Source organism: Mastigoproctus giganteus, chromosome 2 (assembly GCF_048544385.1).
Source record: "Mastigoproctus giganteus isolate SK-2022 chromosome 2, ASM4854438v1, whole genome shotgun sequence".
In the NCBI taxonomy this organism is placed as follows: Eukaryota; Metazoa; Arthropoda; class Arachnida; order Uropygi; family Thelyphonidae; genus Mastigoproctus; species Mastigoproctus giganteus.
In genome coordinates, this window is record NC_143576.1 from 84,423,947 (window position 1) to 84,443,777 (window position 19,831).

The window sequence follows — 19,831 nt, forward strand, 5'->3', positions numbered from 1 at the left end:
TATCATATACGTAAGTAGAACAATCATCATCAATATGGATCCAGTCATAAATGTCATGACTGCTAGACTGAATCAGCAGTTCCTGATAAACTGATTTTGCTTCCAGTGTCCTCTTTAGTAAACCCCTCAAACTCTTCCTTTGAGTCTGGTGCAATTACAAATTCTTCCTGAAAACCTTGCTCCCAACACTTCTCAATTTTAGATGGCGATATGGTACCCCATGCCTTCTCTGCCAAGTCAAAAACACTAGCCAGCGTGAGCTTCTTCAGGCATTCTGTTATGGATACTTCCTCATCAATTATTCGTTTGATAAAATGTTTCCTGTAGTGCATCTTGAAGGTTGATATAATGCCTTGATCCAAAGGTTGGAGCTTTGAGGTCGTATTCTTTGGCAAATAGTAGCTCACCTTTATTTTACCATCACGCCTTATGAGGTTTTCTGTAGGAGGGTGGGCAAGATAGTTGTCCAGCAGCAAAATTACTTTAGGTTCCACATTTTTCTTTCTTAAGTGAACACACACACGAATGGCACAAAAAGTTTATGAAACCAGTTCTCGAAAATCTCTGCTGTCATCAGGAATTCTTACTGTGGAAATATGAAAACGCTAATGGCTGCATGAGTTTTTGGTGGAAACACCTTTGCATCCTCGATTTTCCTATGCACAATGGTTTTATTGACGCAAAAAGCAATGTCACCCTCTCCTTCATCACCTTAAAGCCCCATGCCTTTTGTTCATCGGATTTACAAGCTGTTATCTTATCAGGAAGCATGCGATAACAAAGTCCTGTTTAGTTGCAGTTGTAAATTTGTTTTGGTACATACCTTCTTGTATGATAACCTTTAATTGTGATGAATAGTCATGAGCAGCCTTGGTGTCTGCAGATCGAATTTCACCCAAAATTGCAACCTGGCGAATTCTGTGCCTTTTTTCTATTGGCTGAGCTGAGCCAGCCCTTGCTTGCTTTGACTTCTTTCTTGTATACTTGTGCTCCACACTAGTTGTCTAAGTGGAGAGCCAATATGGCGGCCTTAGTGTCAGGACACGTTTTATCGTGCTCCTGATTTTTAATGGAATTTAGTAGTTTAAAATGTGCATATAGTTCAAAAAAGTGTTCAAGCTGAAAGAACTTAATCGGAGGATTCCCTAGGTGAGACTATTTTTATATTCTACTGGGAATTTAGTAAACTACCAGCGTTTTTATCTGTGTCCTTTGTTGCCAGACCTACAATGGTCACCATGTGGCTGGCGGCAAGGCCATAGAGAGGCACTGATATAAAGCAGTGGCCACGTCAGTAGTTTGCACTTGACTGGGGAGGTTCCCAAACCGTGTTAAAACTGAGCAGGAAGTTTGCTCCATCAAACTGTGCTGATAACTGCTGCATGTTATATTATGTGTGTGTGTATTAACTGCCTTATGTGTACATTAAACCAGAAGCAATGAATTCAGTGACTCCCCCCCCCCCTTGCCATAAACTTTGCCTGGCTGACTGTGAACTCCTTACCTATGCATTCCACGGAATTACTAATGACACTATCGCCTCCGGCGCCCCAGGAAGCCCCTATGAGAAGTGACCCTGCTCTTCTGGGAGCATTTTCACACTAGGCTGTTTCCCCCCCCCCTTAGTGACCAAAGGGGATAGCACAAAACTTCAATAACCACCTGTGTGCCTCCAAATTCAACCACAGATTTGTGAAGGACATCGTCCGACAGCATTTTCAGTGCCCTACCAGATCATCCCAACATACGCCCGATAAACCGAACTCTCCCGGTTATCCGGAATTCGCTAAATGGAAGGGAAAACAGAAAAAATTATGGAATCCTTGATGCAGTCACAAAGTGACCACCTCGACATTATTGACGAGACAGAAGATATCGAGGACACCCGATCAGGGGCATCTCAAGCCAAGCGAAAAAATAAGCGAGTGACCCGCTCCCAGACCGAGTCTAGAGAACAGCACGACCACACAGCATCTCAAAGGGAAACAAACAACGATGACAAACAACAGGAACCACCCCTGAACCCCACTCTTCCAGAGGGCTCCGTTTATGAGAAAACATTTATTTTAAAAACGGCCCTTGAAAATATATTCAAAGAGAACCCTAACAGGATCTCCTCCGGACTGAGGTCTCAAATTGTGACAATATTTCACAAAATGGAGACAATTCTCCATGGTACATACTTAGAAAGTGAGAGAATAGCTACACGGCTACAAACCTATATGGAATGTGGGGCAAATAAAATGCCACAGCGCGCCCCCACATATGCTCAAACGCTGAGGAATATACCAAACGAGGCAGAGAAAACAAACAAAGTGGAAATCCAACAAAAGAAAGTATTATTGAAAACCCCGAACATCGTCATACTGAGACCCACCGGAGAAGAGAGACCGACCAGTGAATAAATAAAGCAAAAAGTCAAACAATCTCAAAGAGGACTTCGAAGACACTAGGATAAAGTCTATCCGAAAAACAAGAAGTCCTGGTATCGTAATTGAGACGGAAAGCAAGGAGGAAGCCGAGGAGATACTAACGAACCCCAAGCTAAATACTCTGGGACTCATGGCAGAGACCCCAAAAAAGAAAGGCCCATCAATAGTTATTTTCAATGTGGACCAAAATCTACAACCACAACAACTCACGGAAGAAATATATAGAAGAAACCTAAAAAGCCACCTACCGAATCAAGAAGGGGCGACACTGCTGACCCCAAAATACAGAACGCAGTCCAAAATAAATGGAGGATATAACTGGACAGTTGAGCTGACTCCGCCCGCCTGGCAGGTCCTAAAAAACCAAAGCAGGATTTTTGTCGAGTGGAGCTGCCTCCGTTTTAGAGAACATGTGGCCATACCGACATGCTTTAGATGTTGCAAATATGGCCACACCACTCACACCTGTGCCCAAAAGGAACCAACCTGCGGCCACTGCTCAGAGAGGGGACATGATTTTAAGACCTGCGCCAACAAAACTAAGGAACCCATCTGCACCAATTGCAAAAGCCTCAGAATGGATCACAACCACTCCATCCGAGACTCAAACTGTCCCACTTACCTCAAGGTAAAAGGCACCTACCAACAAAGAATCGATTATGGTAGTACAACATAAAAAATACAATTGCGGCGTACTAAAGATACACCAACTAAACGCCCAGCGAGCTCGAGCGGTTGTTGAGCAGGTACGACTCCAAGCAGAAATGCCGACATCATCATAGTCTTAGAACCGTATACCAATCAGAAACAAGTAAGGGGATACCCGCTCAATTATAAAATTGTTCAAAGCAACGAAGACACCCCCTGGGCAGCAGTACTAGTAAGAAATCCAGAGATAACGGTTACAAAGATACCACAACTTTGCACGCCCTGGGCAGCCTGTGCCCATATAATATGCTCCATAGGCAGCTACTACATAATAGCCCTCTACTGTAGGCCTGGAGTAGAAATCGACTTTGCCACAACATATCTACAATCAGTACAGACAACCCTGGTAGGGCATAAAATCTTGATTGGAGCGGATGTTAACTGCCGATCACCTGTCTGGCACAGTGCCAAACCGGACCGCAGGGGAACCTCAAACGGACGGAAACTAGAAGACTTCCTAGCAAATTCACTATTTACAGTCATAAACCAGCCGTTCTGCCTCCCAACGTATTGTAACATGCTATGGGAAGAAACGATCGACATAACTTTAACGTCCAGAAATATAGATACAAACGTAACCCACTGGACTGTACAAAACGCGTGGACTACGTCTGACCACCGAACCATCACTTACAGCATACAAAGGAATCAGGCTCGAACAGTCGCCACTAAATACCTGTCAAACAGATTCGCAATCGGGAAAGCAAATTGGGACGCCTACTGCAATTTCCTATCCACCCAAGGGAGACAGCACATGGAGGACTTGGACAGACGGGAGACCGAAGGTGAAAGGATAGACCCCAGCCAGTTCGCACAAGATATAACCTGCATAATCATCAACGCAGCGGAAGCGTCCATGACAAGGAAAACTCCGATGACGGGAGCAATGCCATGGTGGACCCCGGAGCTGAAAAGAATGAGAAGACAAGTACAGGATAAAAGAAAGCAGTATCAAAGGGCACGAAGAACATGGCCCCAGGCGGAAGTTGCAGAACTGAGACAACAATATAGACAGATCCGAAACTTTTATACAGAAACTATTAAGAAAAACAAGAAAACATCCTGGGAACGACTTGTCCAAGTAACAGGAAATACTGAACCCTGGGGAGTGGTGTATAAAATCACCACAAACAAACTCCCCAGAGGCGAAGTGATGACCGCAACAAAGACGGCGCAAGGAACACTCACTGCAACATGGCAGGACTCAATAAAGAATATACTCAGCAATCTAATCCAAGACCCACCAGGCATACTAACAGAGGACCAGAAAGCCATCTGCCAAGCAAACGAAGAATATGAGACCCAACAACTAGAACCCCCTTTCACAGCCAACGAACTACAAGAAGCGGTATCACAAACCAGGAACAAAAAGTGCCCTGGCCCCGATCTCATCGAGCCGGAAATGGTCAAGAAAGCAGCGGAGGTTATGCCGGACCTCCTGCTCCGACTGTACAACACCTGTATCAAAGAAGGCCAGTTCCCCACCAGCTGGAGGACGGCCAATCTAAAACTGATCCTCAAAAATCGAAACAGACACCAGGAAAATCCCAATTCATATAGACCCATAGCCTTATTGTCGACACTAAGCAAGCTTTACGAAAGATTATTACATAAAAGGATCCACAACCACTATAATGAGGCAAACCTGAATTCACCCAAGCAATACGGCTTCAAATCGGGATCTTCGACCATAGATGCCGTCCAAGGCCTAATCACCAAAGCGATGCAGTGTACCAGGAAATATTTCCTTGTCATAGCCGTCGACTTTGCTGGGGCGTTCGACACCCTCTGGTGGCCGAGCGTCCTTTGCAGGCTCAGGGCAGCGAGAACACCAAGCAATTTGTACAGGAGCATCAAAACTTATCTCTCGGACAGAAACGTCCAAGTAATAACGCCCTACAAGAAGTTGACCTGGCCGGTCCGCAGGGGCTGCCCTCAGGGATCTGTCCTGGGGCCGCTCCTGTGGAATATAGTGTTTGACGAGTTCCTCACCATGGACCTCGGGGAGGTGGAGGCCCAGGCCTTCGCAGACGGCCTCGTACTGACGGTCGCAGCGGATTCCAGACAGAACCTTGAAACGCTTGGAAACCAAGCCCTTGAAACCTTGCAGAACTGGGCAAAACTACACACCTTAACAATCTCGCCAACGAAGACGAACTCAGTACTATTGAGAGGGAGGTTAAACCTTAGAAGACCACCACAAATCAAGCTGGCAGGACAAACAATCAAACTGTCAACGCAAATTAAATATCTGGGACTGATCATCGATCAGAACTTATCATTTAAACCGCACCTAATCTATCTAAAAGAGAAACTGCGGAAATACACAGCGCTCGTTGCCAGAGTTACACGCAGGGACTGGGGGCTAAACAGGAGAACCCTGTCCCTGTATTATAAAGCCATCTTCATCCCGATAATAACATATGGATCTCCCATATGGTACAAGAAAGCAGAAACAGCAGTGAATAAAAGGATACTGGGCACGATCCAACGCAACATATTATTAACAATAACAAGAGCATGTAACACGGTTAGTACGAGTGCCCTACAGGTCCTTGCGGGGACCCTACCCTTGGATTTAGAGGTAACCCGCTGCGGACTTATGTATCTACTAGCCAAAGGAACCCAAACCACCTACAACAGTCTTACCATTGATATCACCAATAACAGGAAAAACGAGAAACAAAAAATAGTGGACCACCTTGTACAAATTTGGCAGAGAAGATGGACAGACGGAGAAAAAGGAGCGGTAACAAAAAAATTTATTCCCCAAGTAACCAAGCTGTATCCCAAGGCTCCCGCATGGCTGTACCCAGGCCTAAACACTACTTTTCTACTCACCGGCCACGGGCCTTTCAAGGCCAAATTAAATGCCATGGGCATAATCAAGGAATCACACTGTCTCTGCGGCGAACTAGAAACATGGCATCACGTTATGCATCAGTGTGAAATATACGAAGACATCAGATGTCAAATGATCACGAAAATTAAATACATCCCTAACACCCAGGAACATCATCTCCTGGACACACCAGAAGAATTTGCGGCCTTTAGTCGCTTTGCCCAGGACGTCTTCTCCAGAAGAAAACTACAAATAGCCATCCACCAAGGCCAACAGGAGTAATGAAACCAAATATGGACACCAAGGAATACGGGAAACTAAGGACGGGGATATCAACCAATGATCGATGACCATTGGAATATGCATCAGAGAAGGATGCTGAACCAATGAAAGAGGAACACAAGGATGCAGCTTGCCCCATGAGTGACAATGAAGAGAGATGTGAGACAAAGGCCATATTGGAGACCTGAAGAGGGCACTCTAGCCCTCTTCACCTATAATTCCTAACTCCCCGGGAGGAGGGGATGGCCACACGGTCCCCCCTTCTCGCCATCCCCTGTTTCCTCTCTGGTGGGGCATGGGCATGCCCCACTGAAACTGGGGCCGCCTTCTCTATTGGCTCCATACTTCTGCCTTTTCCCCCCAGTCTTCTGCCTCCTTCCCCTCTATCTTCACGCTAGCGAAGTCCCACACATCAAAATTAATACATCAAAACCGCCATACGCCCAGCATTCGGCCTAAAAAATTAAAGCGATAATATCCCCACGTCAACGCAAATAATAAAAATCACTTTATTTTATTTTCTTGATGACCATTGGAATATGCCACCCAAAGTTTTTTTTTTTTTTTTGGTCCTAGCCGCCGAAATCTCAGGAAACTAAGCGGCAGGACCTGCCAGAGTAAACTAAGTCTACGGAGTTCCTGGCCTGCCTCCATGGGGCGTAAGTGGGGCAACGTTGGATCCCAACAGGGGTCCAGCGGCTAAATGGCCAGAAGAACAACGGTACACGACATTACACGATCCAAGATCCATACACTTTTAAATCTCTGGCATTTACAGTGTACTGTAATACACCACAACGTAAACTACGCGGAGATGGGGGGAACCCCAGGTGCCGCTTGACCCTAAAAACACTTACACTTACACTTACTAGTTGTCTAAGTTTCTTCAGTTTTTCAGCTTGACTCCAGATAATTTCACCTGATAATTCCACCTGTTATAAGTTTTCTGCGCTTTCTTCCATGAACTGTGTGAACACAGTCTTATCCAGTGGGCTGTTGCTTGCTGTCTTAAGCCTCTTCATCTTTTAATCCATCCTCTGAGAGTGAATTCCCCCACACTTGTGTGTTGAGACACCTCCACTTGCATGCTTTCCCATTTTAGTAAGTTCAGTGCAGCTATCTTTTCTTGAACTGACCATGTTTATCATTTTTTCTTTTGAGAACTTTCCATGGACATTAGTTTTTTTATTAAAAAGAAAAGGAAAGAAAAGAAACCAAATTTTGAAAACATACACTAACGTTATGTAGAGTAAGCTTATGTCCAATTTCCAAACAGCACATGTAAACTTTACCATTGTTCAACTTTTTAGGACAGCTTTGAGTTTATATGCAACAACTGAACAATCAATAAAGAGAAATAAAGTAAAATAAAATAAAGACAAAAATTAAAATAAAATAAAGACAAAAATAAAGTAAAATAAAATAAAGACAAAAATTAAAATAAAATAAAGACAAAAATAAAAATAAAGTAAAATAAAATAAAGACAAAAAAGAAAAGAGAATTATTATTTGACTGTCTTTATAAATTAGCCACGGACACCTCCAGCCTGAGTTGTATTTGTTTAATACAAAGGCAAACAAAACATTCACTACTGAAACAACAAAAGAAATTAAAAGTGGTAATGTAAAGTTTATTTGTAGGACATTGTGTTTACAGATAGCAATTGTGCTAATCGCTCCATGAGGCCTGTAAAAAATCAACTATAAATGCTCACCAAACCAGTAAATGCACTGGAACAAATCGCAAATTGATTAAATTTGAAGCATGTGAAAAAGAAGGGGGTGATGGAATTGTGATCTTACCTCTGACAGCATTTTAAACGATTCTGCATTATATCAATCTGTGTAATATGGAGTTTACAGTGTATTTAGATACTGCTAAAATTGGATGGATTACCCAATGACTTTCTTATTTGTGATGTCATTTTTAATAGATGTGGAGTGATCTGGATGAAATTCATTTGAGACTGACAGAAATGCCCATGTAGTTTCGTGTTACATGCCACATTTTAGACATGTCTGTCTAGATTCATCCTGTGTTCATGCAGAACATGCATCATTTTGAATGCATGTATAGTTTCATCACAAGTGCCAGTTTTTTAATCTTTAAAAAACACAGGTATTAAAAAAAAAATTAAGAAATTTAATTTTTTGTAAGTGCTTACTTTTAACTCTTTACAGGTGAAAATGGCTTTATTACAGATGAAAGAGATGGTCTTTCTTCAGTGGCATCTGATGAGAGTACTGATTCTGATGAGGTAAATAAATTGCTTTTCTCAGGATGTTTCCATTATTTTAATATTTAATAACTAAAATAAATTGTTTTTAATCAAATTAATCCCAGCTATTTCTGTTGACATATAATCCATGGGTAGCAGAGTTGGTAGCACCACATACACCATTCTTGCTGACAACAGCGGCATTCATGTGATTCCACCTTTGTCTAGATGAAAATGTCATGCAGCATTTTATAATCAGCATCACTGCTTGCCATTGGTTTTTGAAACAATCTGATCAAAAGAATTGAGCCAAATTCTTGATGGATTGCAAGGAAAACAACTACCAGAAACCTTTTTTTTTTTTTTCTTTTTTTTTTTGGTAATTATGAAGTTATATACAGGGTGTTTCAGTTAAACGTTTCAGAACTTCTAAGAGGGGTAGGGTACATCCTGACAACTCGAAATCATATAGCAATGTGGGGTCGGAAATGCTTTCCTGAAGTGGTGTTGTACACAGAAGCACCATAAAGAAAAGAGACCGTAAGTGAGAAATCGTTTTAATAATACATGAAAAGAAGCAAAAGGTACATGGATTAAAGTAAGTGTTCGAAGTTTCTTCAACCTCGTATTGGTTTCGCACAGTGGTACCTTCGAAAATGTGCTACAAATCCCATTTTTCCTGCTGAAGTGTTGTTTTCCGATGAGGCATCCTTCACAAGGGAAGGAATTTTCAACACGCATAGCGACCATATCTGGGCGGTCGAGAACCCGCATGCAATACGATGTCGTGTAGCACAGATTCGATTTTCGGTCAATGTATGAGCCGGTATTATGGGAGATCACCTCATCGGACCTTACCTGTTACCGTGTCGTCTAACCGGTCTACTTGATCTTTCTGCAGCAAGTATTGCCACAACTTTTGAGAGATGAACAGATTTCTGCATCGACGCAACAGACAATGTGGTTCCAACACGATGGAGCCCCTGCCCATTATAGCGGAGATGTTCGTAACTACCTGGATGTCACATTTGGTCAACAGTGGATCGGACGTGGTGGTCCCGTGCGTTGGCCTGCTCGGTCACCCGACCTATCATGTCTTGATTTTTATTTCTGGGGTCATATGAAATCGCTAGTTTATGACACCCCTGTTGACAATGCTGAGGAGCTGGTTGCAAGAATCGCAGTAGCTGCCGAAGAAATTCGAAATTCGCCTGGAGTATTCCAGAATTTTCGGATGTCCATGCGTCGGAGATGTGAGGCGTGCATTGTAGCCCGTGGAAGAAACTTCGAACACTTACTTTAATCCATGTACCTTTTGCTTCTTTTCATGTATTATTAAAACGATTTCTCACTCACGATCTCTTTTCTTTATGGTGCTTTTGTGTACAACACCGCTTCAGGAAAGCATTTCCGACCCCATATTGCTATATGATTTCGAGTTGTCAGGATGTACCCTACCCCTCTTAGAAGTTCTGAAACGTTTAACTGAAACACCCTGTATAGTACTACCGACATTATTTATAGCCCAATGGTGGCTAGTACTACTGACATTATTTATAGCCCAATGGTGGCTAGTACTACTGACATTATTTATAGCCCAACTGTATTACTAATTTAATATTAAAAAGAGCATGAATTTCTTTTTAATTATCTCACTTAATTGATCATAAAAAATATAAATTAAAGAATTTTAAAACTTGTGAGATTGAAGGTTTGTTTAAAAAACTGCCCTATTCATCCTGAAATGCATTCCATTTAAAGCATGATTATTTTTTTAAACCTAATTAAAACCATATAACCTGAACTTAATTTACTTAATGATGAATTATAAAAGGGAGTCACTTCTGTGAAGATGATTCATCTTGTAGGAATAAGAAAAAATATTTCTTTTCAAGCTGTAACTAATTTTCAGTTGCCATTTTTCACTTGCCAAAAAATAACCATTGCAAATTAGTTAAATCTCAAAAACAAGTAGTTTTTCTTATTGCTACAAGATTAATTATCTTTAAGAAAGTGACACCTTCCAGATTTTGTCATTAAATAAATTAAAACTTAATTTATTTAATGATGACATCTGGTTATAATCAGTTTTATTTAGGTTTAAGAAACAATCATGCTTTGACTGGAATGCATTTTAGGATGGAACACTTACAACTCGTGAGTTTTAAAATTCTTTTACCTTTACTTTTTATGATTATTAAACCTAACAGATAATGAGGTGAGTTACTTAAAAAGAAACTTGCATATTTTTAATGTGAGTGGTACATAGCTTGGAAAGCCTGAAACAAAATTGATCCTAATTCTACTAGAGGTCTTTCACACTAATCAAAATAAGCTTTTTACTCTTGTGATGATAAATTAGTGTGGCCTAATGTAATGTAACAAATTCACAGTGTTAAAGTTTGTTATTGAATTTTTAAAAAAATATAGTTGAATAGGAATAAGGTTTCAGCTATAAATCTAGTATTATTCTTGAATTTGACTTAAGATTAGTTAAAACTTGTTCTTTCTAAAATTTGTTTGTGGTAATATCCTGTATTCAGTTAATATAGATATTGAAATAATTAAGAAGAGCGAGCATTTACAACCCGGAGTATTGATATTTTATCATTGTGTTTGCAGATTAATTGATCCTTGCAGTTGGCAAAATTATGAATGGCAGTATTAGCATAAAAACTTTATAATAAACATATTTAAAATATAAATTAATGTGTAATGACTATTCAGTTATGTAAAATGGTTTAAGTAAATGCTTTGAATCTTAGTAATAGTATTGGCAAATAATGCAAAGAAGAACCTTATACAGCATTGGCTAAAAAAAAAATAATAAATAAAACAAACAAGAAAAACACACTTCTCACATTTCCTGTCCATCAATCTCTATAATAATAATCCCTAGTTTTTCTTTGAATTTATTCAAACTACCCACTTCCACAAGATTAGATTAAACTTTAGTTTTATCTAGTTTTTTTTTTTTTTTTTAGTTCTAACAGTCATTTACTGTTTGGCCGAAAGGAAATTTCTACACATTAATCCTGCAACCATTGTTCTTCAGTTTAAATTTATGCCCATTATGTGTCTCTTGTTGGAGCAAGGGTAAGGCGGCATCAATATTTGGATTACTCAATCCATTCAAAGGTTTAAACACCTAAGGCAGATCAGATACCCTTGCAGGTGCCTATTTACAAGATGCTGCAATTTGCACAAGTGAAGTCCTTTTAGGTAAGAGTACGTTTTCCTCTATTGTCGCTCTTCTCTTCACCAAAGATGTGGATTTTCCATTGCCTTATTCCTCCTTATCCCTGTTGCCAAAATTCCAATATAACACTGACAAAACTCCATGCGCTGTCCTAGCAGCCAGAGACTCACTGCTCAGAGAACTTCACGTGGTACCACACAGTTGGAGTGTTATTTTGGGATTACTGCTACCCATATGTAGTACCTTGCATTTGTCAGTGTTAAACTTCAATTTCCACTTCTCAGCCCATCAGTGTAATTTTTTTAGATTTGATCTTGTTGTAGTAGCATACATTGATTACTGTCATTTACTCTACTGTGAACTTTAGTATCATCTGCAAACTTAGACATTAAGCCTGATATGCCTTCATCAGTATCATTAATAAATATTGAAAACAACAATAGACCCAGTACTGAAAAATCTGAGAGACCCCCACTGATAACAGTAATCCAAGAAGAGCAGTGCCTATTGTTATCTGCCCTTTGTCTTCTCCCACTCAACCAATCCCTTTATCCATAGCAATAGCTTGCCTCTAATGCCACATGACTCCAGTTTTTACAGCAGTCTTTCATTTGGAACAGTATCAAAAGCTTTTCTGATATTTAAGTATATGATGTCAAAATTATTTTTTGCATATCCAGTTTTTTTGTTACTGCATCATACTAATTAAACAGATTGGTCAGACATCTTCACTTACAAATCCATTCTGTAAGTTCTGTGTAACTATATTAAAAAAGTAAGAGATTACCTCAATTTTTTGTGCAATGCTTCCAGTGAATTCTCTCTCATATGTGACGAATAAAATAAGATGAAAAAAGTGAAAAAAACGAATTAATGAATTCCCTCACTCATAGAGATACGACCAAATCCGATACACAACGGAATTGAAAGCCGAGAGCCCCAACCCAACCCCGAAACACATCAAACCACAGCAGCAAGACCATGAGTGCGAGAAGACATTGTGTCATAATAATTAGTTAAAACTGGTTCTGGTAATAAATAATTAAAATCACTAATTAAAATCACAATTAAAAAGATTAAAATCACAATTAAAAAGATTAAAAACTATTTAAAATTAAACGGATTAAAAGTTACAATTTGGATGAATACTCAAATTAAACGAAATGCACAGCTGTTTCCCTTCCTTAAGCAGACCACGCTTTTCGGTTGATTGCCGTGTTCACAGGATGGGAATATCACAAAGTGTTATTCCCATCCTGTGAACACGGCAATCAACCAAAAATTTTTTATTCCCATAAAAAAAGACCAAAAATCTGATATTAGATGCGGCCGTCGCACATTGATAGAATTTTCGTGTAGTTTCATTTCAAGCGTTTCAGCAATCAATAATTTAATGTAATTGTGTTGTATATTTAAAATTACCACTTCATTGAATAGGAAAACGTGACCCTCATTGGAGTTGGCATGAAATGCCAATTTTGACACATTTGCGCACTACGTGCAGACAGAAGCAGCATGTAACTCTAACATGCAATGAGTGGAACCCTCATACAATGAATCACACTGACTACACGAAATCTTGTACGCAAGATCATTTACCTGTGCCGAGCAAGAAGGAAGAATTGTGTGATTTTTTAATATATTATGGAACTTCTGCATGGGCCTGGCTATTATTTTGAATTCAGTATTTCTAAAGAGTTTATTAAGCTGCCTGTACCATTGTTCAATGTACGGTATGGAAATAAAATGTGTTTTATTGGTATTATGAATGGGTATCATATTTAATGTTTTATTTTTAGCCTTCAACCTGATTTGATTTATAACAGAGTGAGGATAGCCTCTATTTAAAAACCTATCGGTCAGTGTAACAATTTCTGAGTGTATGGTGGGTTCAGACGTGGAATATTTGTAAGCATTGAAAAACTGGTTGAATATAATAGATCTCTTATATGTGAATGGATGATAACTTCGGTAATGCAGGTACATCCCTGAATTGGTGGGTTTTCGGTAAATGGTAACTTGGATTTTTTGCATGTTGCGTGTGAGGGTGAAATTTAAGAAGTTTAGGGATTTTTTTTCTATCTGTTTCTCCTCCAGTGTATAATGTAATCTCGTGTGAATATTATTGAGTACCCATAGAATGTCTTGAGTGGTGTTGTGATCTGCTATGACAAGTATATCATCAATATATCTCCCATAGTAAGTAATGCGGGGAAGAAATGGTGTTAAATGAACATCCTCGATATTGGCAAGATAGATTTCCACTATAAGACTGCTCAGGTTCAGACCCATCGGTAAACTGAAAACCTGTTTGTATATAGTCTCTTTAAATGCAAAATAGTTTGCTTCAAGAAGAAGTTTGATTAATTTAAAAATTTCTTTTTTGGGTAATTTAGTGTGATTTATCGCAATAGAATCTTTGTTTAACAGTTCTTAAATTACATCGAGAGCATAGTCCACATTTATATTGGTGTACAGAGACAGAGACGTAACATCTAATGAAAATAATTTATCATGAATGCCAAGCGTAATATCTTTAATACTATTAAATAAAGTGTCATAATTTTTTATGCCAAAATGGTTTAAATGGTTTAATGATGTTGTATAAGTGAGCAGCTAAGTGTGAAAACACTGAATTTTTGTATGATACAATTGGGCGTACGGGAAAACCGGGTTTGTGAAGTTCAACCTGTCCGAAAAGTACAGGAATATTGTATGTCCTCGCTTTCAGCTCTTTTAATTGGACCATGGAAATAAAATTACTTTTGTGATATGCCGTTAGAGTTTTGTTGTATTGGTTTACTAAATTTATGAATACAGACCGGTCTATCACCCTGTAAGTAGAACTGTCCATTATGATAGAGTCCAATTTTCTAAAATAGTCCGTTTTATCCATAATAACTACAGTGTCCCCTTTATCTGCTTTTTGGATAACAATATCTTTGTTCCCTCTAAGACTACGCAATGCTGTAATTTCATTCATATTAAGTCTGGGTACCCGAAGAGTTTTAGAGTTATTGATTACCTGATTAACCTGCTGAACCAATAAGTCTTTTTTGCGGAACGTTGCGGAGACCATATTCAAAGTCTATTATAAATTGTTTCTTGGGGCAGTTTATGAGGGGGGAAAATTAAAGTTCTTTAATGGTTATAAGTTGGTGTACTTCTAGTATTCTTATTACTGTAAACTTCTGTGCAAGTGAATGTAAATGCAAAATATTTTTTAGCTTGTCAGTAACCTGAACAGGATCATCAGTAGTTGTGTCATTCATATCTAGTGGGTCAGTATGGTATGGTTCATTGCTTTCCTTTCCTTTTAGTGATAACATAAACAAAGAATTCTTTGCTACTTTTCTTTTCATTTTTAGCAGAACACTTCTCATAATCTAACTTAGCTTTGTTGTCTCGATTGCAGGTTAGTTTGTATTTACAGTAGGTTACTGTGTCTTCTGATAATTTATAATCATCCCATGCATTTGTTTTTTCTGCCACTAGTCTCATCAGTTTAGCTGACATCCGTTTAGGTCTAAACCTTTAATAATATCTCTTAGTTGGTATAAAAAGCTTAGTAGTAGCTTCTAAGATTATTTCCCTGATTCCTATTCCCATTAGAATTTCCATTTGGTAACGATGATTGGTTGGTCCCACTAAAAGGAATTTAAAAATTATCTACAATCACTGTAATTACCTCTATGAAAGAAAAATCCATTTCCTTAATCATTGACAGTAGTTACATCCTTAAGTAGTTCCTACTTCAATAAACTGTGCTCATTGCCACCAAGTGGTTCTTTTATCTAGATTTTCTTAATGCATGACAAGTTTCCAGCAGGAATCAGATTAAAAGGATGATTTCACAATGGAACTTAAGTGTAGATAAAATCTATCAAGATAATTCCACGTCCTTTCCACTATGGAATATCAGTTCAGTTAACTGCGACATGGATCTCACAAAATGGAAGCAAATCACCATTCCACAAAAACATAAGAAACAACTACATTCTGCTTATGCAGAGGAATTCTCTGACTACTTTCATGTGTATCATATGTACACTGATGGCTACAAAATGGACACACACACACACAGGTGCAGCAGTGGTCCTGCCAAACAACATAATTTCTGTCTCTTCCCATAGAATGCACTATATAGTGCAGAATTGTTCCATGTCTCGCACTAGATCACATTGACAAAATTTCCCTTGCAAAAAGTATAATTTTTACCGACTCATTAAGTGCAATAAATGTCTTACAGTTAGAAAATCATCCTAATCATCCGTATCTGAGAAAAAGTCTGACTTGCTTATCTCACCTCAGGACAGTGTTCAGTCAACTTGGACAAGGAATGAACACTTCACTTGGACAAGGAATCCAAGTGAAGTGTTCAGTTCACTTGGATTCCTTGACATTCTGGAATACTGGGCAATGAGCATGCTGACCAAGTTGATAAACATCCATTAAATGAATATTCTCTTGTGTATAAAGTCCCAAATGACTTTCAATGACTTTACCCAAGTCATTCAAAAACTCTCTGAAAACATATGGACAAGCCTGGCAATCCCAAACAAGCAACAAATTATATCAAATCAAACAGAAATGCTGGAACAGGCATGAAGAAGTTATCCTCGCCCAGCTTCGTATCGGGGCGCCTCCGTAGCCAGGTGGGAAGGAGCAGCAGTGCGTAGCACACGCTTCTTGATTAGACCGGGGTTCGAGCCCGTCGCCACCAAATACAGAGGATGCGGAAAGGTCAGGGAATGACTACCGCATATTCCCGGAGCAATATGGCCTTAGTTGCTAATGCTCCTAAAAACCAAATAACTAACAAACAAACAAGCTTCGTATCGGCCATATACATTTAACTCACTCTTACCTCCTAATGAAGTAGCCAGGTGGAGGAGCAGCAGTGCGTAGCACACGCTTCTTGATTAGACCAGGGTTCGAGCCCGTGACCACCAAATACAGAGGATGCGGAAAGGTCAGGGAATGACCACCGCATATCCCTGGAGCAATATGGCCTTAGTTGCTAATGTGCCTAAAAGCCAAATAAATAACAAACCTCCTAATGAAAGATAATCCTCCACAGTGCTCTCGGTGTCATTCCCAACTCACAGTAAAGCACGTAATCATAAAGTGCCCACGATACCAAATAGCCTGCCAGTCTGCATTCAAATCACATGCACGTGAACCATTAACTCTTCAACTTATTCTTGGAGAACAATCAGATGTAAATGAACTCTTTACTTTCTTCCACCTAATAAATCTTGCCAACTGCATCTAATATGCCGATAAAAAGCAAAACTTGAACAGGCACAATATAGCCAAAGCAATTTTTGTGCCATAAAACCACAAACAACAACATGAGAAGTCACTGGTGGTTATCATATCAAGAGTTTTGCTTTCTCTTGTTGCTTGTCTAACATGCTACTGTAGAAAACAATCATCCCAGGGGCTCACATCTGGTGAGTATGGGCATGGCACACCCAGGGTCCTGAGCTGGATATCATCATTCTTCTCTTTCTTGGTGATTCCCTTTTGTCTCTCTCTCTCTCTCTCTCTCTCTCTCTCAGGGTGGCTCAGGAATTTTTTTTTTTTTTGCTGGTGCAGCATAAGCCTTAGGCTTCCTTGCACCATATAGCTAATAATAATAATAATAATAGAAATCCTCAAAAATCTTGCTACTGTGATCATCCCACAACTGTGATCATCCAGTTAGTATCTGGTAAGTTAAAGCCAGACATTCTACTGGTCCACCTCTATTTGTTTGAATAATTGTTTGTTACACTTATCATAGTTCTGTGGCCTATAATGCACTCCTACTGTTATTTTTTTCCAGTGCAGTAAACTGAGTCAACGTTGCACTGGCCATCCACATCAACTGGGTTCATTGCTTTAAATTCTAAGTGCTACTTTACCAAGAGTCTTTATACATCACATTCTAATTTTGCATCCTGCATATCTGAATAGCACTAGCTTCGATAGCCCTAAAGTGTATGCTTTTGATGACCTAACCAGTATATCAAAATTATCAAATTCATTATTTGTACTCCTAGCATTTGTGCAAGAGGGGGGGGGGGTTGATTTTAAAAGTTTGTGACCTGAGTATGAAAGGGTAATGGTACAGTGTTAAAAATTTCTGTACTTAATGTATAACACTTCAAATAGTAACTCACCTTATATGCAATTTCAGTAGTCTTTTTTTAATTACAGGTCTTGAAGGCAACAAAGTTGTATGAATGAGGAAAGATGGACAAAATCAATCACCATGCAGTCATCCAGTATTCAGAAAAAGAGACTAATGCCAAAGGCAGTTCATGTGGATATGGATACAACATTGAGAGAGGATGTCCCTTTCTATTCTGTGGTTAAAAAGTGGGTGGCAGAATTTAAATGAGGGAGGGAGAACCTGGAAGATGACCCACACTATGGAAGATCTACAACATCCATCACACCAGAAGTTGTTGACAGTGTGAATTATCTGGTGATGCGTGATTGACAATTGAAAGTTTGGAACATTTCCAGCATCTCTGGCATCTCATCAGAACATCTATAATAATAGAATTTCTAGAACTCTCTGAAAAGATGTCAGCATAATGTCCCCAAAGTTGTTGACAACAGATCAAAGACACAGTTGTCAAGTTTAGTGAATATTTTCATTCATTTTCAAGCAGATACAGCAAATTTCAAGAGAATATTGATGCAAATTGATGGCTGTCAAGAGAATATTGATGCAAAAGGATGGGAATCTCATCCCTACCCTAGTTGTCATCCTAGCATTCAACACTCCCATGGCGTCCAAGTTCCTTTCCATCAAGGCAGGCTGCTTAAACTGCCCAGTGAGGATTTACATTCCAAACCCACTGAGGTGTTTTAGATGTCAAAAATATGGCCACTCATAAACAGCTTGTTATGGTAACCCTGCCTGTTGTTTTGTATATTTATCAATGATATTGATGAAGGTATATAAAGTTTAATATCAAAGTTTGCAGATGATACAAAGGTTGTGGGAGTTGTTAATAACAGTAATGACAGTATGTTGCTGTAACAGGATCTAGAAAAGTTGGGCAGATGGGCTGAGAAGAGGCAGCTGAAGTTTAACATTGACAAATGCAAAGTACTGCATATGTGTAGCAGTAACCCCAGAGAAATGTACCAATGGGGGGGGGTGTTACACCCAGTGTAGTGGGGAATGAAAGAGACCTGGGGGTAATTGTGCAGTCAGATATGAAGTTTTCTGAGCAGTGCAGACAGGCTGCCAGAGTCGGTCATGGGGTCTTATCAATGATATACAGGAATTTTGTGAGCAGCGATAAGGAGGTGATTATCCCCCTGGTATAAGGCAGTGGTCAGGCCACACCTTGAGTACTGTGTACAGGTCTGAATTCCTCATTTTAGGAAGAATGTAGAGTTGCTGGAATGAGTACAGAGAAGGGCAACAAGACTGGTGAGGGGAACAAAGGAGTGCTCTTGCGAAGAAAGGCTTAAGTTCTGAAAATTGCAGTGTCTGGAGACTAGGCACCTGGGAAGCAATCTGATTGAGGTGTATAAGGCCTTGAATGGATTGAGCAGGCTCAGTGCTGATGGGATTCTTACTCTTGCTCAGATTACAAACCTGAGGGGGCATAGATTCAAACTGAGGAACGACAGTTGTCGAATAGATGTGTGGAAATTTTCCTTTAGCCAGTGGGTAGTTGATTGCTGGAACAAAACTTCCATCTGTCATTGCGGAAGTTGATAGCTTAAATAAATTCAAAGCAGAACTCAGAACTGGACAACCATTTGGAATGAATGGATGGGTGAAATGAGAAGTGTTTTTTTTTTTTTTTTTTTTTGGCTGATACTGTATAAGCTTGCTTTCTTGCATCATATGCCTCTACTAATGCTAATGCTAAAATTTCCTTGCAAGGTTTGTGGCTATGGATTAGACACGAGTCCACCACTTTCAGCCAGAGGCAAAGGAGTGGTTCAAACAGTGAAAACACATCTCTTCTCTCCCCCCCCCCCTCCAAAGACAGCCAAGTTGATTCCTTCTGCTGGCAAGGTGAATGGCATTGGTTTTTTGTGATGTTGATGAAGTGTTGCTAGTGGATTCCCTTCAGAAGGCCAGACAGTCACAGGCACTTATTGCAAAGACCTTTTGAAGCATTTCATGAAA

General features: G+C 39.6%; 1 protein-coding gene across 1 annotated transcript in view; it reads left to right on the forward strand.

Annotated features, from left to right (window-relative positions):
- Positions 1-19,831, forward strand: part of LOC150089381 (cytosolic carboxypeptidase 1-like) — a 669,910-nt gene that overhangs the window by 327,990 nt on the left and 322,089 nt on the right. Inside the window, exon 11 of the mRNA XM_090389963.1 lies at positions 8,446-8,522. Coding sequence (XP_090246089.1) covers positions 8,446-8,522 — 77 coding nt within the window. The remainder of the gene's footprint in view (positions 1-8,445; positions 8,523-19,831) is intronic.